The sequence below is a fragment of the Castor canadensis genome, chromosome 11 (assembly GCF_047511655.1).
Source record: "Castor canadensis chromosome 11, mCasCan1.hap1v2, whole genome shotgun sequence".
NCBI classification, from domain to species: domain Eukaryota; kingdom Metazoa; phylum Chordata; class Mammalia; order Rodentia; family Castoridae; genus Castor; species Castor canadensis.
Window position 1 is genome coordinate 57,681,598 of NC_133396.1, and position 27,804 is coordinate 57,709,401.

General features: G+C 38.4%; 1 protein-coding gene across 1 annotated transcript in view; it reads left to right on the forward strand.

Moving 5' to 3' along the window:
- The window catches only part of Cox10 (cytochrome c oxidase assembly factor heme A:farnesyltransferase COX10), a 130,984-nt gene that overhangs the window by 74,904 nt on the left and 28,276 nt on the right, over nt 1-27,804 (forward strand). Inside the window, exon 5 of the mRNA XM_074046867.1 lies at nt 20,290-20,360. Within this exon, the coding sequence (XP_073902968.1) occupies nt 20,290-20,360 (71 nt within the window). The remainder of the gene's footprint in view (nt 1-20,289; nt 20,361-27,804) is intronic.

A 27,804-nucleotide genomic window follows, 5' to 3' on the forward strand; every position in this document is an offset into this window, starting at 1 on the left:
AGAAAACATTGACGTAAAACTAAACAAAATGTGAAGGTTTATTTTTAAAAGCTTAGGAGTTAGAGCAAGCCAGCATCCTAAGTACCAAGTCACTGGAAATCAAGGCGACATGATGTTCGCACACTGTTTTGAAAAGCTCAGATGTAGGAGGAAGTTCAGAAACATGCCTGTTAAAACTAGTTTTAATTCTATGTATATTTTAGAATTCAAAGTAGAAAATTGCTTTGTTACTCTAGAACATTTATTTGAATTCAGCCTCTTATTTCCCAGAAAAATAAGTTATGACTTAATCATTTGACTTCACAGTTTTCTGCTGAAGAGATAGATCATTGTATTTCCCTTTATGTAGACTGTTTTCTTGCTACTAATGAAAAAATACCTAGATTTGCTTGCATTCATTTTCCACTTTGACTGTTTCTACATTCTTCTTAGGTGCAGCATACTCAATGTTCCAAGAAATTTCTTGCCAAGAACGCTGTTGAGAGCTTGGTTGACTGGATTCTGTACTTGTTTTCTTGATTTGTACACATCAGAACTTATGCTGAGTGTCTTACTTCCAAAAAGATTTTTATGCTAGGTTGTTTTTTCAAAATCATCACATTTACGAAGTTAGCAGAATTCCAGCTTGCTTCTGAGTATTATAAATTAATCATTATAACGGAGACAAAAAGTATGTATGATTTTATTCTATTTGTAAAGATATATGCTGATTTGTATGGGCTGATTGTGTCATTTAAAAAATAAACACTTTATTGGCCTAAAGTTTTTTTTTTAAATAAAGTAACAACTGCAGGGTTTAATTTATATACCATGTTAAAATTTCATCTTTTTTTAATTTGCAGTTAAATTGTTTGAAATTCAAGTTCACTTACACTGTCCTAAGAATTTGTTTCTATTTTTTAAACTCAGTGGGGAGACTATCTGGAGCTGCATGAAATAGTGGACAATTAAACAGAAACATTTTAGGTAGACTTGATTTGAATGCCTGAAGGCAGTCTGGTAAGACTATAAATTGGGGCTATCATTCTGGGGAGAAATTTTTAAGTATTATTTAAAATTCTTAAAAATGCACATTCTCTTCAACCCTTTAGTTCTATATCTACAGATTTTTTCTACATGTCAACATTTAGGCAAATTTTTTATATATGATAGTAAACACAATCTAAACATCTGTGGTTACAGTAAATTATACTTTCTCCATATTAATAATACTACATATTACCATAAAATTCATATTTCTAAATATTTAATAACATGGGAAATTTATGAGTACTAAGTGGGAAAATGTTAGAATATAATAGTGTGTGAAATATGTGTATGTCCAAGTGATAAGATACAAAAATATTTATACCTTTTATCCCAGTACCTCTCCTTTTAAAAATTAATGTATTCTAAGTGAAAGTAAATATTTACTTCTTTTTAAAACATTGAAAGTCTAGGTCATTAAAAGAGTGTGATTGGAATTTGTAACTGATGCTTATGTAGAGGTTGTAAGAAGCTCTAGAACAAATTCCTTCGAGGTCGTGAGTGAGTGGAGGAAAATAAATACATTAAGGCAGACTAGCACGGCTTGCTGGCTTGGATCAGGGACCTGAGTTCTGGCATTCTATGGGAGAGGAAAGCTCCTCAGCTCAGTGTTGGGAAATCATTGCTGTTTTCCACTTGTCAAACCCAATTCATATCTTTAGGTTAATCTGCATGTCTTACAGCAAACTGCCTGTATTCCTTGCTTTTTCTCTCCATGCAGATTTAGGTCAGTAATCAAATAATTTTGTGATTCTATAAGACCTCTGAATTCTAAATATTTTGGAGTAGCACAGGCAGTTCAACTTTTTTTTACGTGTTTCTACAACCTAGCAATCTTAATATGTAAAGTAAACCAAATTGTGATACTCTGATCCTGATTCTTTCAAATATGTCATGAAGTGGTGCTCATCAGAGGGACACAGGTGGGTAAAATTTCCTTGCAGAGGAAAGGCATCACTCAGCCACAATGGACTGGTTTATAGTGCCTGTCCAGTCTTTCTCAGCACACCCACAAGAAGATATTGTACTGCACATGACATGCCAGAATCTGACTCTTTTCTCTTTGTAGCATTAAATATTATTTGCATTTAAAGGCTTTTAAAAGATTACATATGGTTCCATTTTATGGATGAAACAAAATTTACATTAACTAAGTTATTGTCAGACATTGAAATTATACCTAATACTTTATACATGGTTCTGCTGAAGGTAAGCATGACAGTTGTCCTTTTTGAAAAGGATAAAATTGCTTGAAACATTTCTACACAGCATCTTCCCTGTGTAGCCACTCTGTTGAATGTGAGACTGTATTTTTTAAAATTCATATCTTACTTCTGAAGACCTAATTTGACCAGTTCTTGAGACTGCAGGTTATATAAGTAAATGGGTTTGTTATTGTTTGTTTTTTGTGGGGTTTTTGTTTTGGTTTGGTTTTTGGCAATACTGGTGTCTGAACTCAGGGCCTCACACTTGCTAGGCAGGTGCTCTGTCCCTTGCGCCGTGTCTTCGGCACTTTTTGCTCTAGTTATTTTTCAGATAGGGTCTTGTGCCTTTGCCAGCCTTGGACTGCGATCCTTCTACCTGTGCCTCCCAAATACCTGGGATTACAGATGTGAGCCACTGCACCAAGCCAGTAAACAGATTTTTGCTGAGTTCTCAGGTATTCTATATCCCAGAGCCTAGTAGGCCAAATACTGAATATAAAGTATTGAGAATCATAATCTTTGTTTTCTCTAAAACTACATTTGGCAGGTATTATTTATATTTCTCTGGTTCTTATTGTTCTGCCTCTTTTTATTTCATAAATATTGTGTCTCCTGAGCTGAAGCCATGGTTCTTTGACTACACTGCCTCTAGACTCCTTCTCCAGGGTAGTATGCTGTGTGAGGAGGCACGAGACTGTGGAATCACTGCCTGGTGTCGAGTGTAAGCAGTGCGACCTTGGTCAGTTACTTTGCTGAGCCCTGGTTTCTTCACTTTTGAAATGAAGGTAATGACAATACCAAGTGGGGCTGAGCTGAGGATTACATGAGTCAGTGCACGAGGAAACTTAACCCCATACATGGTAATTGTACACCCTCAGAAACAATTACTAATCATAGTACACTATTTCTGATTAAAAATAAAGAATCCATGCATTGCTGTTGCCTCGTCAGTGTAGACCCCGGTCCCCGGCTGTTCTACATTTTTCTTATTTTTTGTAGTCATTCCATTATTAAAGTAACTGTAGATCTTCGATAAAGTTCTGAATGGTTATCATAAGAAGCTAATGTTTTAACTTACCTTCACAATGTCAGCTAGTACCCATCTGATGAACTGTTTATTCATAACAAATTTGCTGGATGACTCAATGAAAACAATATTTTCTTCATCACGTCATGCATAGCTCAGCATGTACGTGATTTCCCAATGGAAACCTAATAAAATTTTTAAGGTTTTAAAATTTATTATTGAAATTTTCCTAAAAAAGTTTCAGTGAAATAATCTCACTACATTTTTATGCTTAAAAAAGTAAATAAGACTCCTTGGCAATAAGATTGACCAAATAAAGGTATAAAGCTTGCGTTAGAGATGGCAGACTTACACATTCGTTCGTAAGCACGCAGCTCTCAGTGGAGAAAGTGCAGAGGCCCATGTGCAGAGGCCAAGCCCTTGCTTAGGAGGCTTGCGCAGCCCCTGATACTTGTACCAGAGGCTGTTTCAGCGTGTGCGTTTATTGGCTTGCCTGCATTGAATGTTTGTAACTTCTTGAACAATTCAGAGAGTACTGAATAGTAATGGAGATGAAGTCAGATTCTGAGAGCACAGGTGTGGAGAGCTGCAGCTGTGCATAAAGAAATAACGCCATGGAAAATAAATGAGAAAACCATGCAGGGGCTGTGGGGCACGCCTCTTATTCCAGAGTTGGGAGGCTGCAGCAGGAGGATTGAGAGTTCAAGGCCAGCCTGGACTACACAGGGAGACCCTATCTTAAAAACAACCAAGAGCTCTGGATGTGGCCTAGCATGCACAAAGACCCCAGTTCGCTCCCCAGCACTGCAAAAGCATCCAAAGAAAAAGTTTTCTAACTAAAGGTTCTTGTGTTTTAGAAGCTTATTTGAATTGCCATCTTTACGTTTGTAATGTGTTTTGGAAAATCCAAAAGATTTAATGTGGTTAGAAAATGCCATATTTAACTTTTTAAAAAACTTGCACACCAACCATGTACAAATCTTTTTTAACCCATATAGCCACATCTATTTGTTATCTATTCTCTGTGCTTGTGATTTGTTTCCCTTTTATTGTCATAAAAGAAAAATTTGACAAAAGAAATAGAAATCCCATAGACCCACCATTGATCCAAACATTGAAGTGTAAATGAAGATGTTAGTTTGAAGCGCTTTCCAGATTGTTAGGGGCTGTTAGCGCTCACCTGTAATGTCACCTGGTTTCCCACAGAGCCATTCCACCACATTTTAAATGCTCCACTAGTGTTCAGTGCAGTGCTAACAGACTTTATGCTTGGCATGTAGTTTTTCTCTTCTTCTTCCTTAATATGTAGTGTTGGAAGTATAATCTGTTAGAAATGAACTTTACTCATTAAATTTGGAGCTCCTTTTTGTCCTACATGAGTACATTTTCCCTTTCCATTCATGAGTAATATTGAAACAATATATCTTTTTTTCTTATTCCTGCTGGAGGTTTGGCTTTTAACTTTATAAACATTCTATTTCTTTTGGGAGAGGGGCCTATTGGGGTTTGAACTCGGCCTCACACTTGCTAGGCAGGTGCTCTACCAGTTAAGCACCCTTTTTTGCTTCAGTTATTTTTCAGATAGAGTCTCAGGATTTTGCCTGGGCCAGCCTCCTAATTTTACCTCCCTCGTAGTTTGAATTGCAGGTACACACCACCACATCTGGCAACATTTTATATTCTTAATAAGGAAGCCATTCAAAATTTAGAGTACTAAATATCATGTACTATATGCAATCTATTCTTCAGTCAGTAGTCTTCTGCAAGCCTGTTCTTCATTGAATTGCAGTGCTGCATCTGATTTCTTGCTTGTTTAACTTCTAATTTTGACTTATGGTGATAATCTCCTTATTTCTTAATTTTAACTTTATTTTAAATGACAAATAATAATTGCATATGTGTATGGGGTACAATGGATGCTTCAATACATGTGTAACTTGTGGAATGATCAAATCAGCCTAATTAACATTTTCATCATCAAATACTTATCGTTTTGTTGTGGTTAAACCACCGAAATCCACGCTTAGCTATTTGGAAATGTATGAAACATCACTATTAATTACAGTCATGTTGTGTGGTATATCCTGTGGTGATTTTCTTTCAAAACAACCTTCAATAGTACTGATGCTAGCATGTGATGATAAATGATAAGGGACGGTGCTGCAAGTGTGGTTAATAATTAGAGCCGTCATTTTGAAAATGACATTCATTTATGCCAGAGTCTGTTTTGTTTCTGTTACTCATGCATTCTTTCAGAATTTTACACATGAATGCTGTCTCAGATTTTGCATCTAAGTAAAAGTTCTAGTGTTTTAAATCACAGTTTCTATCTAAAAGTTTCAAAATAATTATTATTAAATGTCAGTTGACATTTGCATTTCACCTGTAAAGACTGCCTTTTGTAAGATTGGGGACTATGTGAGTCTGTCCTTAATATGGAGTAGAAGTCCATGTAATGTGGTTAAAGATAATTGTTAGATAATTTGGCATCACAAACTGTCCTCTTACAACGGCATGCATTATCTAGAATTGTTTTATATCATTACAGATTTAATTACATTTAATTTAGCTATTTGCCTTTTCATTTTTTTAATTTTGTGATTATGATCATTGTTACGTATTTAATCATTTATTCTCACATGTGTAAGTTAGAATTGTAAGAGGAGCTGTATACATGGTGTAGAACTAGTGTAAGTTTCAAAATGTTTTCTCTGTATTATTTGACATGGGGTATGGTTCAGAGTTCAGCCCAAGATCAGCTTTGCATTTTTTGATATTTCACCATACCCATTGCTGATATCAAGCCTTTCTTCTTCTGTTGTCAGTGTCTCCGAGCCCTCACCACAATGAAGAAAGAGAGTAAGGGCATCTCTGTAAGAAAACCTGTCTTCCTACCAGTGTGAGATCTAGCCTGAAAACTCAAAATAAGTCTAGTTAGTAAAATTAACCTTTTTCTATTTGGAATTATTTCATTAAGACCGTAACAGTCTAACTTATATTTGTAACAAAACTTGAATGTGATTTTACACATATATTGTGCAGACTGAGAAAATCATACATATTTCCTGCCTTCTCAGAATTATGGCTCAGATAGAAAACTGTGCTGCAGACAGGCAACATAGAAGTACCCAATCTATTGTAATTCTCTTAATATTGAGATTCAATGACTAAATGCCATTTATCTAAGCTGCAGGATCCTACTAATAAAATTGCAGACACGTTAATTTCTTTAATTTATGGGCATTTAAAAATGTTTACCTGTTTTCTGCAGTTAGTATTTTGTTTTTTGGTTTTTTTTTAATTTTATTATTCATATGTGCATACAAGGCTTGGGTCATTTCTCCCCCCCTGCCCCCACCCCCTCCCTTACCACCCACTCCGCCCCCTCCCTCTCCCCCCCCTCAATACCCAGCAGAAACTATTTTCCCCTTATTTCTAATTTTGTTGTAGAGAGAGTATAAGCCATAATAGGAAGGAACAAGGGTTTTTGCTGGTTGAGATAAGGATAGCTATACAGGGAGTTGACTCACATTGCAGTTAGTATTTTGAAGAAGAATTAGACGTAAGTTCTCTTTATGTCATTTTTAATCAAGTTAAAACTTTTCTTATTTAAATAATAAGGAACCATTTAAAACTCAATGAACCATTGAGCCCCTTAATATTTTGGGATTTTTATCCATAAGTCTGAAAAAAGCAAACATTTCTTCCCAGTTTACTCTTAATAAAAAGACTAAAAGTATTTTGAATATATTCAAAGTGCTTCTTCTATAGATTGACTACTTTGTTGGTTTTCTATCATTCTGTAAGATGGAAAAATCCATGTATGGCTCTCTGTGAACATGGTGACTGTGCTTCTAATATCATGACAGGTTCTGTTAAGTTCTTTAGGGTTATAGAAAATTACTCAATATCCAATCCATTGTGCAAGACAAATGTACTGCCCTACCATGAGGGTTGCCAGCCTTTTCACGTCTTTCAGTAAAGGAACTGCAGGCCCCCTCTCTCTTATGGATGGTCCAGCTCTACATTTAGATATGTAAACTGAACACATCAGACACAGTATGAAGGCACTTTCAGTCATTGGCTTGAAAGAAATTCAGTGAGGATATAAGAACAGAAATAGTCATAACAAGCTATTAGAAGTATTCCAGTTAATACCACTGTGTATTGCCTGTGCTGCTTTCTTGAAACTTTTGAAAATATCTGACTACATTCCATGTGCTATTTTTATCCTTTAATGCAAGAATTTTTATTATTTTTCAAAGGAATAATGACTGCTTTTATTCAGTGTGCTCTTTTTTTTATACTTAGATTCACAAAGAAGCATATTTTGTAATGTAGTCTTGAAAATATGTACATGAAGTTTTTTTTTCCTCTAGCTTGTTTTAAACCAGGGCATGGTGATGCACGTCCGTAATCCCTGCTCTTGGGAGTATTGTGTGTTTGAGGCCAACTGGACTGCATAGTGAGTTCTAGTCCAGCTGAGCTATGTAGTAAGACCCTGTCTTAAAAAAAAAGAAGGAAAGAAATTTACTTGAAGATATTTATTGGGAATTGGGAGACACATATTTTAGTTTGTGGAGAAAAGAGACAGCAGAGAGATTCTGCTGAAGTTGAAGTGCACTGTAACTGCCAAACCCCATTGCCCCATCTCAGAGAAGGAAGCAACAGGTTCACTACAGAGAGGTTTCAGGCCATTCTGCTTAGGGAAGATAGTAGAAAGTTGATGTTTCCTAATAACCAAATCATTTCCCTTTCCAGCTGTATAAGATCTGAAGCTCAAAGACACAGTGTAATGTTAGGAGAAATGTGTTACTGAAAGTTTTCAGAAAGTATATGTTACACTTTTGTGAAAGGTGAGTGCTGTATTCTCTGATAGGCAAAATGAATGAGACCTACATTTTCCCCATTCCCCTGGCTCCTTCTCTCTGTGCCCCCCCACCCCCATTGTATCAAGTAAAGCATTTGCAGATGATTGGACCAACAGGTGCCAGGAGTGCTGGGGCAAGCTGGCTTTGTGCCACATGAGCACAGTGCAGATACTGTGTCACTCCAGGTCTTGGTGTATCACCATGTCCTTCCAAGAAAAGGGATAACCCAGTTGAAATGCATACTGCAACTCCTGAGGGATTAGTGTGTTTCCTTTGCTTTCGAGTTTAGCATTTTACAGTTTCTTTGTTTGGGAATTCTCAGATTGCTTAATGATTTCTCTAGCCTCCACTCCACCCCACTGGGAGCAGATGTGTGTTACAGCAGTACTAGAACCTCGGTAGATTTGCCAATTTTATTGTTCAACATGTAGCATAATCTTTTCTTTTAAATGATGGCACTTAAACTCTTTGTAGTATTTTAGGGAACTGATTCAGAGGTCAAATTTTTGTTCTGTTTTGTTTTATCTTGTTAATGTCAGTAAGCATGCCTACTTTGTATTGCAGTTCCAGAGATCTGCAAGGATTTTATTAATATTGATAGTCTTGTGTCCAGATGAGGTTATGATGAAGTAGCACTAGTTGAGGAAGGTTTTTCGAATCTTTTAAGCCCTTTAAGATTGAAAGGTATTTTTGTTTTTTAATTTTGCCATCTACTCTATTCATATTAGTAACCTTTGGTAGGCTTCCATGCATTTATTTGTTGCTTTCCAAAGCTGGCCTTAGAATTAACTACTTTTAAAATAGTTTTTGCAGAGAAGGAATTATATTCCTCGGCAGCTGTTGGGATAGAAATTCCTTTGAGCTTCTTGGAGATTTTAGGAGGCTCTTAACACACCCTGGACACTGCCTTGTTAGCCACACATAATAACTGGGATACGGGCTGCAGTCTTCATGTGTATTAGGTGAAGAGACCGTTTTCCTCTTTTTCTGAAATGCTAACCTTATGCTAAAGTCAGATGACTCTATTGGAAGATACATGGAGTTTGGGGGAGAGTTGAAATGGGAGGGGAATTGAACACCTTTAAGTGTAGTTGGGAGTGATTCAACTAAAAGACACAGCCTAAATATGCTGAGGGGAAAACTATAGACCTGGAAGGTAGGAGGGGACAGAGCCTAGTGTTCTGGGTTAACAGGGTTAGAAGAGAAGCGGCTGCTAACATGGGGATGGGTGCGTGTTAGGAAAAGGAGGACGTGTCCTGTCAGAGGGTATTGGTGTTCAGTAAAATAGAAGACCACGTCAAGTATTGAAGAAGGAGGAGTAGAAAAACCTCAGGTGCTTGAGGGAGGGCTGGATTAGAAATCCTGTGTGTAGACAGGAGCAGATGGAGTGGGCTACAGAGGTGTAGCAAGATTGCCAGAAGTCAATAGCACATTTGAAGTTGGCCATGAAGCACTTAGGATGATGAACCCCCTTCTGCTGCAGGGTGCCTTTCCCTACATACTGTACTGCTCAGACACAGGCTCAGGAAGCATGATCTAGGGCAATCCAGTAAGCTGAGGCATTTCCATATGGAAAAGTGCTGTGCTGGGCCCTCTAGGCTGTGCTAGAGCCTGGGAAGAGGTACAGATACCTGTCCTTGTACTGAAGGAGTGCAAGAGGCGAAGGGCAACAGAAGAACCCAGAGAGGTAAGAAAAGGAGAGAGCTGTCCACATTCCTTGGACATCTGGGAAGCCATGGAAGAGTTTTGTACTGAGAAGTGACATGAGTAGGTTTGCATGTGGAAAGGCTACTTTGACCACTGTGTGAAAATTGACAGGGGAGAATCAAAATTTCAGGGAGAGGAAGTAGTTAGGAGGCAAGATGAAACAGGCTGAAGTGAGGAAGTGATGCTGATGGTGCAGGAAAGAGCTACATGGGTCAGCATTTTGTCTTCCTGTGACTCTTCCTGGGAAAGAAAAAAAAAACAGTTTAGTGATTATTTTGTTGGTTAACTTAAAGAGGGATTGTCCAAATTTTGTGTCTATTAGGTAGAATTCTTTTTTTTGTTCAGTTTTGTTTTTGCAGCAGGGTCTCACTATGTAGCCCAGACTGGCCTCAAACTCGTAACCTTCTGCCTCAGATTCCCAAGTGCCGGAATTGCAGGTGTAATTCTAAGCACGCCTGGCTTAGAATTTTTATTACTTTTTCTTCCTCAGTAGAAAATGCTTTGTCTTCATAGATAATTGAAAACTACAAAACGATAAAGAATAATAAATCACCTTGTCTTTCACTACCCAGAAACAAGTATTGTAAATATTTTGATTTCCTTCCATCTTTTGTTAGAAAACAGTGTTTACAAATTGAGATCTCTCTGGCAGGAGAAAACGATCAATTCCACAGTAGTGACTCTTGAAGCTAGGCAAAACCAGTGAGACTTTCTGACTTTTTCTAAATACAGATGTGGTGCTTTGCTTCTAATAAGTGCTAGGTGACCTCTTAGGCCTTTTATTTTTTCCTTTAAGGATGAAGCCCTAAAATATAGCTTAATGAGGGAATGGCTTGAGTAACCTGTTTAGAGGAAAGCATTGCTCGGTCAAATGTGTGAAAAGCCCCTTTCGATAAATGCCAGAGCACTCACATGCATTCCCTGTTTCAAAAGCCTCATGGGGATAAAATCAATGGGAAGGAGTCTTGCCTAATTGGTTTATATTCTAGGTCTGGCAGTACGACATTGGTAAGGAGGAAAGACTGATGGCTAACTGGTTATCTTAACTGATTTGTAAGCTCCAAGTAATGGGGTGTGGAATCCTGCTGGATAAGGTGCCTCTCCCTGTGCTTTATTTATTTTATTTTTTTTGACATCCCTTTTAACTTGGTCTGAGATTGATTGAGATATTATCTTGCACCTTGGAAGCTATGAGCCGTATTGGAATGACAAACACTTGTTGACAGCTTTGAGAAGATGGATGGAGAAACAAACTCCAAACCCTGACAAGGTTTGCATGCTTGTTTTTCTCTTGAATCTTTAGAAGAATGTTGCTCTCCTTATTTAGTATAGGGGAAGAAAAAGTTGTACCTCATTATCAAATATGGGATTTTGTGAGCCTGACTTACTAACATTGCTAGAATAAATTCCTCTCCTTTTCACATAGAATATAATTAATCATAGTAGAGAGTAGAGAGTTTACACTTGGGCCAGGTTATATTTCTATCTGCTTTTTTTATATGTTGTTTTAGCCCACAAAGTTCAGTAGCATCAGAAGTATCATATTATCTTTTAGACAATATGGTATAAGAGATAACAAAGCCCCTTTTCCTTTGGGCTGGTTTAATTGAGTTCCAACCGTTTGCAACCCCCCAGAGCTAGAGTCCTATAACAGATCACAGGATTGTTGCAGGGCAAGAAATAGGAAGGAGCCTGTGGACAGATTGAGAAGGAAGAGTAAGATAGTGAACCTGACAAGAAAGGAAAAGGCTTAAAATGAAAGCAGTTCAAAGGATTGGTGGATATTTATGAAGAAAAGAAACTGAAAAATCTCTTTTGAAAATTTAATCCAGCTAGGAAATAAGTTATTTGCAGAGGAAAAAGCAGAGTATATTTCTGCACAATCCATTCATTGTTCTAATGTTTGAAATTTCGACAGTCTTCATGTATTAGGACATCACACATAAAAGGTATAGACCCATGTAGGTTCCTTTTCCAACTGGAAAGGGCAGAGGTAAGGACTTTGGAGGCATTCTGACTCATGGAATCAAAGCTGAATCTCTTATCTATTTCCCTTGTGTCTCATTCCTTCACCTCAAGCACCTAGATGGAAGGAGGACATATTTTTCTGGGCACTGATTTGTGCATCTCAGGGAAAGACTCTCAGCTGGTCCAGTTTGGATCATAGACCCACTCAGTGAGGCAGTCATTACACCTAGGAACAGAGTAAGGTACTGGGTTATATGGCCATTTAAGAACACAAACAGAGCCTTCTACTCTGCCCTGGAAGCTCCAGCACAAGACTGGCCCGTTAGAAAATTAGTTTGACCTAAGGAGCTGTGTGGAGGTGTTCACTACATCATACTGCTTTCAACATTCTTTGAACTCATGTGGGTACACTTGGCCTTCTTTGCCCTCTATTTTTTTTTACCCATAAATTCAAGTGCCCGATAAAAATATTTGAAAACCAACTAGCTATCATGGTAGACATCTATAATCCCAGCATCAGGGACGCTGAAGCAAGAGAATCGTGAGTTCAAGGCCAGCATAGTCTACACAGTGAGATCCTGTCTCAAGAAACAAACGAAAAATTGAAAAGGAGAATTTGGTCTAGACTGAATGTGTCCACTTTTCTTCTTACTATTCTTCCCTAAACCATGCAGTATAAAAACCCTTCCCATCACATTTACATTGCATTTGGTATTAAAAGTAACCTAAAGATGATTTAAAATGTAGGAGAATGTGAATATGTTATATCCAACTGCCTTGCCTTTTCATATATGGTACTTTGTGGTATCCTCAGGGAGTCATAGAGCCAATTCCCCTTGGATTCCAAGGAACAACTGGATATGAAAAGGGCAAAACAGTGTATTCTAAGAGTTGGTATTATAACATTTGTCTTTTATTTTCAACACAAGTTATAAGAATTTTACTTGACTGCTTCAGAAGTAGTTAAGAGCTGACTGAAATGATAACGTAGAAAAATTATTAGCATGCATGGGGGGAAATGTGAGGGAACTAAACTCGGCTACATATAAGATCTAAAATAAATGTTAAAGTATTTAAATTTCTCATCAAAATATACTATGCTTTATGTTTTAGAAATGTGGTTTAAAGATCTAAGCCAAAGCAGTAAAGGAAACTGAAAGACATTCTAGAAAATGCATGACAAACAGAATCAAGTAGCATAATGGCTTCTGATCCCTTGGTGCTCGGCAGCATTGCTGAGCCCTCATTGAAATGAACCATAAGTCTTGGTCAGCATGGTATTTCTGCCCAGATGTTGCTTGTCGTGATAAATTTAAGCATTCATGGGAGTCTAAAGCTGCTGCCAGTTTATGGCACCCTGTAGTTCTGCCGCTGCATTCTTGATCTCAGTTGCTGTCTTTGGATGGCTGGCTTGCCAGGAAGATAGAAAAGGTAGTGTCTTTCTTATCCAGATGAAATGATTCATTAGAATTATTAAATTAGGAGCGTGTGTGTTTGTGTGTGTGTGTGTGTACATATGCATGCACACGTACACACAGGCAGGAACATATCCATATGTTTCTATGTTATATTAGATAACAATTAGATAAGCAATAAGCACTTCAGTAACATAATTTGAAATTGGAATCTTCATTAGTCCAGTGAAATAAAATTAATAGTAATATTTCAGATCATAGAGAAAGATCATTCCACATATCTATGGAAGGTGTTTGAATGTTGGAGAAAGGGAGAGAATGAGAACATACAGGACAGAATCTCATCTGTTTTGTTGGCAGTACTGTGGTTTTTTTGTTTGTTTTGGTGGGACTGGGGTTTGAACTCAGCTTTGCACTTGCAAAGCAGGTGCTCTACCATTTGAGCCACGCCTCCAGTCTATTTTTGTTCTGGTTATTTCGGAGATGGGGTCTCTTGAACTAGTTGCCCGGGCTGACCTTGTACTGCAGTTGTCTTTTGGGAGTAGTAGATTAGTGATTCTTTTGGCTATGAGACAGTTTCACCATTTTCAGAATAATTATAAAAATTGGTTTATTGGTGTCTCATGACTATAATCCCAGCACTCAGGAGACGGGGGTGGGAGGGATCGCAAGCTGAGTCACCCTGAGCTATATAATGAGTTTGAGGTCAACCTGAGCTATACAATAAGACCTTATCTCAAACAAAGAAAACAAAAATTTGGTTTATATATGCAAATACAGTTAATGTAAAAGTAAAAAAATAAGTCACTATTTCTTGTTTTTGCAACTTGTCACAGGGTCACAGCTACATTTTCCTTACCACATAACTTGAAAATGTAGTGTTTGAGAGGTCTGGAGCTGGAACTCTGTCTCATACATTGCTATGGGAACGTAAAATAGGTAATCACTTTGTGAAAGAGTTTGACAGTTCAAGTAGTTTAAACAGTTATCTATTCTTCATGCATATGTACTGTTGAGAGTTAAGAACAGCTGTCCATGCAAAGACTTACACTGATTTTCATTACAGCTTTTCTGTAATAGTAAAAAAAAAAAAAAACTAGGACAGATAAACAAACATCCATTCAAAAACCAAAATCTGTTCAACAAGTCTCTGGATCTATAAATTGCTATAAAGTGCGAGACTACCATATAATAGTCTATTATGCAGAAGTCAGCTGTCAGCACTGCAATGTGATGACTGTCAAAGTCATGCAAAACAGCACATACCATAACATTCCAGTTACATAACACTCTCACAAACGCAGTCAATGGGGACACAAAGCACATCCGTGACTGAGGAGGACAAGAAGTGAATGGGCAGGCCGGAAGAAGAGGGCCTCAGTGAGGCATGACGAACATTAGGAGCAGTGGATATGTCCAATATCGTGATTGTGGTGGATATATATATACATATAGTATATATTATAATACACATAGTATGTATAGTATATAAAAATATATAGTTAGGTATTACCTAATTATATGCTTTCAGTTTATGCAGTTGGAGACAAAGTTGTGTTTTTAAAAAAATGAAGCTATCAATGAATAATCTGTGCTTTTGCCCGCTAAAGTGATACTACTATGATGTGAAATCATAAACACATTTATTCATTTGATCCATTACCTTTTAAATTAGCCACATGCCTCTCTGTGTTTCATATAGGTGCCATGGGGATTGAAAGAAGGGGATCGCATGAAGTCAGAGATCTGGGCTTCGGTTGGGGTATTTGAATTTGAACTTCGTATTAAAGGCTGGGTGGGATTTGTAAGTGGCAGACTTGGGGAGCATCAGTGTAACAATGGATATAGATACCGGTGAGAAATGAGCAGAAGCTTTTTTACCTGATGTGCTACGATGTTTCATTGTACATTGTCTTTTTAAACCTTCTCAGTGATTTTGATAAAGGACTCATTCTTGTTAGTTCAGGCTACAGACAGTGAAAATATTTTCTCCAGCCTCAGAGTTAGGAACTGGCAGAGTCTCTAGCTCTCTTAGTTTGCCATATTCATAAGGCAATGACAAGTGTGACCAGGGGATAGAAATGAAGATGATAGGATTGGAAATACTGATGGAGCTAGATTACACATGGCCTCCAAACGCTGTAACTTAAAGAACTTGGACTTGTAAGACTAAGTGAGGAGTGAGCAGTGAGATCATTAAGTGTTTTTGAGCAAGTATTTTTATTCTGATTCCATATCGTGACAGTAGTAGAATGTGCCAGCAAGGGTAGATTCAGGTGATGCTGTGAAGTCCAAATTATCAGGACTTTGATGAATTGAATATAGTTGGCCAGTAAATGGGGAAAAAAACCAAAGCTGGTTCTAAATATTTTGACACAGGCTATAGAGCAAAGGCTGTACGTTTAACAAAAAATAAAGAACTCTGGAAAAGTGCCTGATCTTCATGGTGTGTTCCATTTGGGACATATTTCATTGGTGATTGTGTTATAACCATGCAAATTAAAAAACAAAACAAAACAAAACCACCAATCAAGTGATGTTACAAAATTGGAGCTCAGGAGCATATCAGGGTTGCATTCATTAGTGGGTTCACTTACAAATATGAGAGTGAATAAAAAGGTATGGGGTCTGTGCTATGGGCAAAGGAACATGCTGGTTCCCATCCTTCTCCATTGTCACAGCCTTATCCAGGTCCTCATCATTACCATCTTTTCAGTCAAAGGATCCTCCAAGTGGCGTCCATAGGGATCAATCCAGACTATGTGTCATGCACAGTAGAGCCTTGGTATGTTAGCATGGTGTGGGGCTCTGCCTGATTGAGTTCCTCACCCACTTCCTGAGCCTCAGCACCAGCCATCCATCAACAGAAGTAGTAACAGCAGTTACCTTATCATTAGTATCTTCCATATGCCCAGCATTATGCCCTATATACATTTCTTAATTAATCCTTACATCAGCCTTTTAAGTTACATATTGCTCTCATTGTTTTACTGATGAGGAAACTGGACTGATACAGCTTGCCCTGACGCTACTAAGTGTCAAAGCTAAAACTTAACCCTAATCTCTGAAATTACAAGACCTTAACCTCTACTTTGCCTTTCTAACTACACAAGCACAGCATCAAAGTTCTGCTGCCCATGCCGCTCTTTGTTGGTGCTTCCCCTTTTATCTAGAAATACCTCTCTTCAGCCCTGTTCTCTTACTTATCCCCTACTGAGTCATTAAGACTCGGTTTAAGATAATTTAAGCCTGTAACCCAGCACATGGGAGGCTGAGGCAGGAGGAGCTGTGGTTCAAGGGCCAACTTGAGCTACACAGTGACACCTTGTCTCAAAAAAAAAAAAAAAATTTTTTTCCCCCTTCCCTTTCCTTCCTCCTCAGCTGTGCCCAAAGCACACCACTTTCTGGTCTCCAGTAATTCTTTGCACATATCTCTTGTTCTGTACATATAAATAAGTAGGTTCTAATATCTCAGTCTTCCTAGTGAGTTGGTAAACTTTTTCTTAAAGAGCTACTTTGTGAGCCATGCGGTTCTGTTATAGCAACCCAACTCTGCTTTTGTGGTGTGAAAGCACCATGGCAGTGAGTTCACAAATGAGTGCAGTTGCGTTCCAATAAAACTTTGTCTATGGACACTGAAATTTGAGTTCCAATAGAACTTTGCTATGGATGCTGAAATTTAACTTTCATATAATTTTCACATGTCATAACAGTTTCTTTCTCTTTTTTTTCTCTTTTTCTTTCTTTCATTGTTTTGAGACAGGGTCTTGTTCTAATGTGTGATCCTCCTGCCTCAGCCTTGCAAGTGCTGGGGTTACAGGTGTGCATCACAACACACAGCTACAAAAATTCTTCCCTTGATTTATTTATCCAATCATTAGAAAAATGTGATCACCATTGAGGGCCTTACAAAACAGGTGCAGCCTGTGTTTGGCGCACGAGTTGTGGTTTGCTGACCTCTGCAAGAGAGAGTGAATTTCTTGGAAGCAAGCACCAATTATAACTGACCTTTTTTTTTTCCCATTGTATGGCACATAAGTAGGTACTAAGGAAATTATATTGACTGATGAGTCCAGAGAGGAGCGTTGGGAGAACATAGAATCAGAAACCCTAATGAATTTATCCCAAAGTGATTTCAAAAGGAGGGGGCATCCTAGAGCTTTATCCTGTTGGAATAACTATATACATGTGCAGACCCATGTTTAGAATGCTTTGTCTAGAGTACAAAGCAATGTCAATTTCCATCCGTATGGGCTTGGTTTTATATGCATCAAGTGGAGTACTCTGCAGTTGATAAAAACAGAAACTGCCAAAGTTGCTTGAAACAGAGCCAGTTCAAAAAAGCCACTTCAGAATGAGCACTGCATGAGGTTCCTCAACATTTAGTTTCTTTTTTTAAAATTTACTTCTGTTAACTTTTAGTAGCTGTGCTTGTGAATGGGGTTCAGTACACTATTTCAGCACACATATCCAATGTGCACTGATAAAATCTGGGCGATTAACATCTCCCTCTTATCACTTTATGTTTGGAGCCTTCCTGCTCCTTCCTTCCAGGTCTTCACAGCATTTGTAGCAGGTTATTATGAACTGTAGCCAGCCCACCAGAACTTACTCCTTCTATCCAGCTGTGTCTTTGGTGCCCATCACCCGACCTTCTTTTATACACCCACAGCCCCCAGTTTCTATGCTAAATTCAGTTTGACCTTTTTTAAGCTTCATATCTAAGAGAGAGCATGCAGTATTTTTCTTTCTTGGCTTATTTCATTTAACATTTAGTTTATTGCTCTGACTTACTGCCACATTTTTGGGCTGCAGTAGTACTTAGAATGTTCTGAATACAGGCCCAGCCCATACTTCATTTTACAACATATGTAAAATGCTTAATATGCATAACCCAGCCATCATAAATGTTAGCCATCAGGGAAAGAATGTCTGTTAGTTTTATGATATATAATGTGTGCCCCCTTAATGTTGCAGTGAGAATAGTGATAGTGTTGCCATGGGCTTTTCTCTTAAAGATTGGGATCCCAGATTCCTGGCCGTTGGCTAAGTGAGTGCTGACTAGATAATCATTAAAAACCAAGTGTGGAGGGCTAGCATGGCAATCACCCAGAGCTACAATGAAACGACTCACTCACCTGAAAGAAATGACTGAAGGAAATAAAGTGTGCTTGTTAGATGTCATTGTGTTTAGGGTTACTAAACACAATTAAAAAATTGAAAGCAAAAGCAATCTTGGAGAATAACATAAGGGGAAAGGTAACATATGTTAGTGTTTTTAATATGAAAATTAAGGGAAACAACCTACCAGATACCTTAATGTATAAATTCTAAATTTCTCAAATATTTCAGAATAAAATTTTCTTATGGTGAAATGGATTATTGCTTTGCTTATTTCTAGGCTATGTTTTTTATAGTAGTATTTAGTATTTTTATAATCTGTATAGATCCCACATTGAGTACAACTCAGGGCACACACAAAGCTAGTACTTACATGAGTAAGAGTGACTCACATTATTCAAATATACTCAGACCAGACATTTCTGAAATCTGATAAGCATGTTTTTCTTGAAAGATTTCATGGTCAAATAAGTTTGGGAAACACTGGCTAGCAACATTGATTAGATTTCTTCACATTGGTATTTCTCAGAGCCCTTCCGCACTAATGTGATTTGACCATCAAACTATTCTGGGAGCAACTCCAGGGATTACAAGGGAGCATAGCTGGGAATATACCAAGTTAGACCTTCCATTGAATTATTGTTTCTTCTGCTGATTTGCCTCCCATTTAGTCAAAAGATTTTCTTAGAAAACCTATCAGAATTTGAACTATTCTGTTGTACCAAAAAATGCAACAAATGAGAGGCATTGATAACAAATTTTAGAACATATTGTACAGTTTGTCAAGACTTAGAAAAATGAGTTTTGGTGATCCTCTGGACTTTCTTTTCTTTCTGGTGACACTGGGATTTGAACTCAAGGCTTTGTATTTGCTAGGCAGGTGCTCTATCACATGAGTCATGCCTCCAGACCTGGACTTTGTGTTTTAATAGGTAAACAACAAAAATTGTACTTTGTGTGGGTGACTGTGACAGTCTGGGATGTGCTGAGAGTGAAAGACAGTGCTGATGGTAGTGCTGGCTCCACAGGTGTAAGCTAGAACTGTTCCTGCCAGCATTGTGGCTATGTTAACTCAAGTCTAACTCCAACTGCTGTGGACACGCCCACCTACCAGCCTAACACCTTTGCCTGACTCCTGCTTCAGGAGCCCAGTGGTTCTGGGCTGATTCACCGGCTTTGGAGTGTGAAAGATTCTGAAATTGTTTCTAGCAGAACCATTGCTTTAAACCTGAGAACAGTGGTTTTGAAGATGATCACTCTATATTTAGTAAGTAGATAAAAGTACAGATTCCTGACAAATAATGCACATTTTTTAAACTTTGTCTCTCCTAGAGAATTTTCATCAAGAAGTGTGCCAAGTTACTCATTTATGCTGTCAAAATTCAGGTGGAAGACTGGAAAATGTGGCTCATTGGTAGATCACTTACCTAGCAAGTGTGCAGCCCTGTCCCCTTGCCACAAAAAAAAAAAAAAATTAAGATGTTTTATTGTAAAAAAAAAAGTTCTTTTAAAATTGTTTATTTTATTTTTGAATTGTTATACATTGCTAATATAATGGATTTCACTGGGATAATTCATACATAACCACAGTATACCTTGAATAAGTTCACCCCTCCATTATAATCTCATTTCCCCTCTCTTCTCCCCCTTTTCAAACAGTGTTCAGTGGGTTTTGTGACACTGTCTTCATATGTGTATATGTATTGTACTTCACCCTCTTCATCCTTCAGTGTCCTTTCCTCCTCTCCTTCTCCTTCCCACTGATTCTCCCATCCCTGGACAGTCCCCCATGTACATTCATGTCCTGTTAGCAGCATCAGCATCATCATGTTAGGTCTAGGTTCCACAAATGAGTGAGAACGTGATATTTGGCCTTTTCCACACTAAAGGAGAAGAGAATGGTTTCATATTGTATTTAATATTTTATGTCCTTTTTCATTCTTTTACAGTTTTTCGAAGTGCCATTTGACTCAAACATGAACAGGACAAAAAACAGACCTCTGGTTCGTGGACAGATCAGGTACAATCATGAATGGGATTCTTTTCCACATGTAGAGCGTTGTTCATACTGATGCACTTCCCAGACCTTGGCCTTGAGCTGGGAGATAACAGTAACACTCACAAAGGGACAAATTGGTCTCATATACAATGCTTTCCTCTGCTAGCCAAAAAGTACCAGGAAGCACTTAAGATAGATTAAGATTTGCAGGATTCTAGGGAGAATAACTAATGTTATAGGTTTCTTTAATTAAATTCAATTTTGATACATGGTCTTTGTTTCACCTGTAGTGACTAAAGATGAAAATGTGCCATTAATACAAGTGATTTTCAGACAAATACATAGAAGGTCTCTGAAGAAGGTTATGTCTGGAACCTTTTTTTTTTTTTTTTCAGATAAAGTTGGCTGTTATATGCCAAGTAAAGAACTATCTTCATTATGCTCCTTTCTACCAAATTCAATTAAGTAGAACTAAAAGGCATATAAATATTTTAATATCACTAATGGTTAATAATTAAACATTTTACTTCCTGGAGACCTCTAAACGAGCATTTTAAAATACTTCTTTGAATCCAATATATATCACATAATCCTAGAAGAATGAAAAGAGCCAAGTGGTTGGTAGTGACTTCTGAATCAGTCTATCCTTTCTTCATAGTTCCAGCAGTGCCCTCAGATTTACTAGGATAGTGCTTGTGAATCAAATAGTCCACTCCTGTTAAGTAAAACAGTACAGGAAACAAATGTAGATTCAGTCAGTGAGTCAATGGAAAGTGATCTTAAATATTAGCTGCTTTTAGACATGCAATTCCTTTTTTTGGGGGGCAGTACTAGTGATTTGAACCCAGAGCCTTGAACTTGTTAGGCAAGTGTGCTACCACTTGAGCCACACCCCCAACCCTTTATGCTTTAGTTTTGTTTTGTTGGAGGTTTTTTGTTTATGTTTTTTGTTTTATGTTTTTCTTTCCAGATAGGGTCTCAGACTTTTGTCTGAGCCAACCTCACACAATGAGCTTCCTACCTTTACTTCCCAAGTAGCTTGGATTATAGATATGTACCACTGTGCCTGGCCTTAGATTTTCAATTCTTTCTTTCTTTTTTTCATTTTCTTTTTTTTTTTTTTTAGTACTGGGGCTTAAACTCAGGGCCTACACCTTGAGCCACCCCACAGCCCTTTTTTGTGAAGGTTTTTTTTTTTCAAGATAGGGTCTCACAGAACTGTTTGCCCAGGCTGGCTTCAAACCATGATCCTCCTGATCACTGCCTCCTGAGTAGCTAGGATTGCAGGCATGAGCCACCGGCACCTGGCACACTTTCATTTCTTTCTGAATTTTAAGTGTCATTATATTAAAAAGGACAGATGAGCCAGATGAAAATATTTATAAGCAATGACCTCAGATTTACTGATATTTTACTTCCTTTTTGTTGAAGTATAAAAAAAGCTATGTGTTGTGTTAAAAGGTTAGAAACTGTCATAGTGTTTTTATTTGCGTAAAATTGTTATTGAGGGGAGAATGCAATCTCTAGCCTACCCCAGAAGTTGAAAGTTTTTCTTGCCACTGGTCAGATCACAGTTCCTGATGGCTTGGAATTCCTATCCAGTTTTGTTCTTCAGTGGAATCATACCCTCCTGTAAAACCAGGGGAAATATGTTGAGGGGTCAGGCAAGTAGTCAGTAGCTACACAGTGGTCAGCAGACACAGGCCCATCATTTTGCTGGGAGCCCATCTTACTTGGTCCAGTGAGATCAAAGCACAGTCTGTCTGTGTATTAGGAGGAAGTGTTGTGGCCTTAGGCCTTGTGATTGGCAGTACCTGCCCACCTTTAAAAGAGAGGGGCTAGAATATCATTATTAATCTTGATTAAACTTGTAGCTTTTTTTTTTTTTCTTGGTAGCACTGGGGTTGGAACTTGCTAGGCAGGTGCTCTTACAACTTGAGCCACTCTTCCAGCCTCATGTATTCATATTTAAGGAAAGGAAAGACATGTATGCCTAGGCTACCTGATTTTTTAAGGACTGGGATGTCTGTGCTTGTGCTGTGTGGCTCCGTTGGCACATTTGTGTATGCCCATTGCTTTATTCTCTGAATGAAGGGGGGCAAACACATTATAAAATCAATGTGGAAGAGAGGTGTTTTTTTCTTTTTTTGCTTATTTAATTTCTTCTGTATCCAAAAAAGTTTAGTAGTATCATAAGAGAATTTGGTAAAATGGAGAAATGAAGGGCAGGGTTATGGAAGATAGAATGTGGAGAAAAAGGTAAAATAATAAGAAAACCCATCAGATTCACATGTTAATAAGATGGAGATGTAAATTTTATTCTACGTTTTGTTGAAATCACATTTGAATCCTAAGTGTTTGAACATAAGTGTTACATGCATTATTTAGATTTCTCACAGTAGTTCCATAGTTCCCCCTCAATACTCAGATGAGGAAACTGAGGATCCAATTATTATGAATAAGTGGCAGAACCAAACTCTTGAATTCCTCACCACTCTCCATCAGTCCCTAAAAGTCTCTTTCCTTAGAAGAAAATACCACTCTAGGAAGACTGGCCTTCTGCGCTCAGTTCCTAATAAATTAGAAGGGACCTTACTGATGACATTAGAAAAGAATACTCAGCATCTTCTGTGGAAGAAAGCACTTCGCAGATACACAGCCCTTGGTGCAGGCCAGAGACGGAAGAGGAAAGAGTAGTTCCTAGTGAGAGCCCTTTACAGTTTGACCTTGAAGCAAGTGGAGAGGAGCAAACTCTTGGGCAGGCATTGTAGCCCAAGGATGCATGTCTACCTGCTTAGCTAGATAGAGGGGTTAAATAGGGACAGTGAAAAGGAGGGACAAGGAGCATGTCACGTGTACAAGATTTGATGACTGGGATCAGAGGTGATGGCTTTGTCACATGATCTCATTGTAGTGGGCTCTGTTCAGTGGGTTTGCACTGGACAGTCCACTTTTCCACCTGTTGTCACAACAGAACCATTGATAGTATCCTCTGTCCAGTTTGGATGATTGCTCTCTGCTGCCCTGTGTAGGGAAGGACAGTGATGGTTATGATGCTCACAGACTTTTTTCACTTTTCAGGCTATTTTGTAGCAATTCCCATTGCTTATCTTTGGCATACATTGTATTACAGACCTCTTTACATACCTTTGTGAAAATGGCATTTAGTATATTGACTTTTTCTTATAACTTGAAGATAAAATCAACTAGTTTGTTTGGACATTTCTTGCAAAAAATGTCCTGACTATAAATGATTACTATGGGCAAGGAGTTGAGCTTTGAGTTTCCTTTTGTCACATATCAGAAATCCACTTTACAAGTTGAGTCTGCAAGCACAGAGTCATGTAATGAAGGTCAATGTAAGGTACATGTACTTTATTAGAAAATCAGCTTCCATGTAAGCCAGTGTTAACCTGGTGACTGGAAAAAGTTAATCAGCAGTTTTAAAACATTTTATTTTATAGGAGTCTTCAGATATCCTCCATATTGTAATACTGGGCTAATGAAAAAAGTTTTCTAACTGGCTTTGAGCTTGGGAGTCATTTAATTCATCTTTCCCAAGACTGCTTCCTCTTGTGTAAAGTGGGGTCTTGTTTTCTAACTGTTCATCTCACAACACAGCTGTGGCAGTGATCATTATGAAGTCAACAAAATCATGGAAATCAAAGGGCATTGTTAGGGAAGCAGTATAAAACTGTAAGGACATGTTGGCATTTACAGAACTTGTTTTCAAAATTTGCTTTAAATAAGTGTTTTAATACTTACCAGCCAATAGTGTTTAAAAGAAGAAATCCAGTTACTTTCAAAGGAGTGGCAGAGGAAGCACAAATACTTGACAAAGAAAGGAACTCAGAGATTGAAAATCATCAGTTTCCATTATCATGATGAAGTCAGTGGGCACAAACAACTGGATGGAAAATAGGCAGTGGCAGGTTATGGACTCCCTTCCTGCTCTCACCCTCAGGACACTGTTATGGAAAATGTTATCTGTGTAGATAAATGTGCTACTTGTAGCATTACAAAGAGGTAAATGACTTGGTCTTCCTTTCATAAAATCACATTGAGGACATGGTAACACATGTATGTAAAAAGGATACCAAGTTCTATCTAGGTAATCAGCCAAGCACTGAAAACACACTTCTGTCTCTTCCAGAGTACTGACTATTTAACCATCTTATGTACAGTGTGCTAAATATAACCACAGAGACAGGCCCCAGGTAATATACAGGCACAAAAAAAGAGTATCCAACCCACACTGAGGAGGTCAAGGATGACTTACTGCAGAGAATGGCATGGTGAGGCCGAGAAGCAAAGGACATAGAAGAAATAGGCCATTCTGCTGCTCCCAGCCTAAGCTCTTCTTTCTGTCCTTCCTTTTCTATCTGCTTCTAAGTTGGTGGTCCTTACCCCCTTCTCATCTCCCTTTTCAGCATACACCACACTCTATGTTGTCTATGCCTCCAGCCCTGATGGCTCTTCTGAGCCCCAACCCTTTGAAAATCTATTGGGGTGCCTTGCAGACATCTCACATTCTATGTGTCTCCCAATCTATCCTCTCTCTTCTATATCTTAATTTATATTCTAAAGCCAGACACCTGTAAACCATCCTAGCCTTTCTTTTTTCCCCTTTGTCTGGTAATTTAACAAATCATGTCTTTCCAACCTCCTGGATTACCCTAGAATCTGGGTCCTTTCACTTACTGCTGTGGCTTCAGACCATCAGTTCTGTGCAGGTTCTTCCAAAAGCAGCCCAGCTGATTTCTCTACCTTCACTGTAAGCCTTTTTCTGTCTCTCTTCCTGAAACAATCACACTGGTTTCTGTGTAAAGACCTTTCACCCAGCACATTTAAAACAAAATATTTCCTCTTGTTTCTTTACTGTGTCAGGCCTTTTGGGGCCTGATGCCTCCCAGGTCTTGCAGCTTCATCCCACACTATGTTCATTTGTTCTCATTTCATTCTTTCACATTACACTGCTGTTTAATGGCACATTTTGTTTGTTTGGTTTGGTTTTTTTGTTTTTGTTTTTGGCACTGGGGTTTGAACTCAGGGCCTTACACTTGGTAGGCAGGCGCTCTTATCGCTTGAGCTACTCCACCAGTCCACTGCTGTTTAATGGAACAAGCAGTTTCATTTTCACTTGTTCCACTTTCACCAAAATGCCATGCTTCTCTTATCTCTGCCAGGTGTGCCAGCCTTGCCCTCTCATTGCCTGGGTAACTTATACCTAAGCGACACTTCCCCAGGAAGTGATGGATGCTTCAGTGAGGCACTGTAGGTTTTGTCTCGCTAATTTCATTAATGCATGTCTCTGTTACAGCATTGCTTAGTGCACTGCACACTTCTGTGTTCTCTTCTTTCTCTAATACATCATGAGTCCTTCCAAGACAAGGATTAAGTCTTCTGTTTGTCTCCAATACCTAGGATCGTTTTTATGACATTTACTTTGTGAGTGCCAAATATGTAGCAGATAGCTTGATGCTTAATGATGGATGGATGGATAGATAGATAGACAGACAGACAGACAAGCAGGCAGGCAGGCAGGCAATATAGAAATAGAAATGACTTACCAGGCAGGAGAAATACAGAAATGGAAATTAGAGATGTTTCTTGGTTTCCTGATTTCTATCAAGGCAAACATACATGACACTCGCTGTCAAGGCAGTGGAAAGCCAGGAGTGAAGAGTGAGTGAGAAGAGGAAATGAGCACCTAAAATAAGAGGCTGTGCACCTTCACAGTAGACATTGAACAGGTGGGGAATGAAGCAAAGACCTTTCCAGGCCATGTGAAGAGTGTGGCCACACCAAATGAACAACAGGGAAGTCAGAAGTGGGACACAGTAAGAAGTGTGGCTTGAATTCCTGTGCATTGGGAAGCCAGAAGTGAGTTTTAACTATGGGACTGCTGTGGCTGGATTTAGGCTGAAAGACTCCCTCAGCAGTCTTGGGGAAAGTGGACCATAGAGTCAGAAGAGGGAAAAAAGAGACTTGTTACAGATTGTAAGTATAAGCTACTGACACCCTGACCAGGGCAGTCACAGGACAGTTAAAGTTGTGCTGTTGCTCTACTCAGAATTGAAGCCAGCCACATTGCCAATAAGAACAATGAGACTCTGCCTGTCATACCTCTCCCCACTCTTCTGTGGACCTCCAGTCTCCCAGAGAGTAACTCTGCCCATCCTTCACTTCTTTTCATTTTTCTCTGCTTCTTTTTACTTTTGCTTGTTCTTGAAAGAATAGCTCTATGCCTTCTCTATGGAATGGTCCCATCTACTGTCTACAAGTATCTCCACCTGTGCTAAATTCTGCAAGGTGGAGAAGCAAAGGAAACATTAGAATATAATCTTAGAGCAGTTGCAGCTTTACTGTTGGGTCAGCCTTCAACCACCCCCAACAAAAGGGCACTGCTGCTCAGTCAGGCTTCCGTGCTTATCACTGAGAAGGAATGGAGCAAACCCACAGGGAAGGAGCCCAGTCAAATGAGTTCTCCACCTCTTCTCCATGTGAGTCTCCTTAAAGGCAGCCTTGTTTTTTGTTCTCTCTTTTAGTTTAACTCGGTAATTCTCAAACTTTAGGAAACATGGTTGTTATTTTCTAGATTTGTATGGATATAACCTTGCCTGTACTTTGTGGATGACATCAGGGATTTTGAAGGATAGTTTTGAATATAATACATGTTCACTTCAGGGCTGACTACACAGACTGAATGAGTGGCAGCACCACTGTGTTCCAGGAAGGTGGAGATGCCTCTGGTCCTATCGTAGCTTCCTTGCAGACTCAGTGCTGCTTGCCACACTGCCTTTTGTCTGTCTTGTTTCAGATGATGGGGGAAGTGACATCAGATACAGTTAGTAAATAAATAATAGTAAGATAAGATAATCAACTATTTTTGAAATACCCAGTCACAGTAAAAACATACTCTTTGTATTTTAAGCAACATAGAAATCTTCTGTAATTTTTTTCTTTAGAAGCAGAGAAACCTTGGATGGGTGGAGAACAATCATGTCTACCAGAGGGAAGCTCTAAAGCACACCTATTGTCCCTATGATTCGGGTGGGCCAGGATGACCCCTGTTTTAATTGCCATCTCAGATCTCTTATGTTTGACCATCTGTGTTTCTCCAGCTCTCCAGTATAAGACTAAGAGATGGGGGAGCACCATTTTGAGTCTCAACTCCCACTTCCTGCATGGGGGCAGGAATTGTTTCTTTCTTTTTTTCATTTTGCCCCACTTTTATCCTGTTAGACTAAACTTCTTTCCTAATAAACTTTACTATTATTTTTAGCTAAGAAAAAAGAACCAGAAAAAAACCTTAGCGCTAAAATATAATTTTATGAGACTAAAACCTAAACCTATAAAATCATAGTATTATTTGTTTCATCTTCCCAAGAATAGTATTAAGTTTACAGAAGTACTTAAGTTTTAATTATCTGTTGATTGCCTATATAAAATAGCAGTTCCAGCC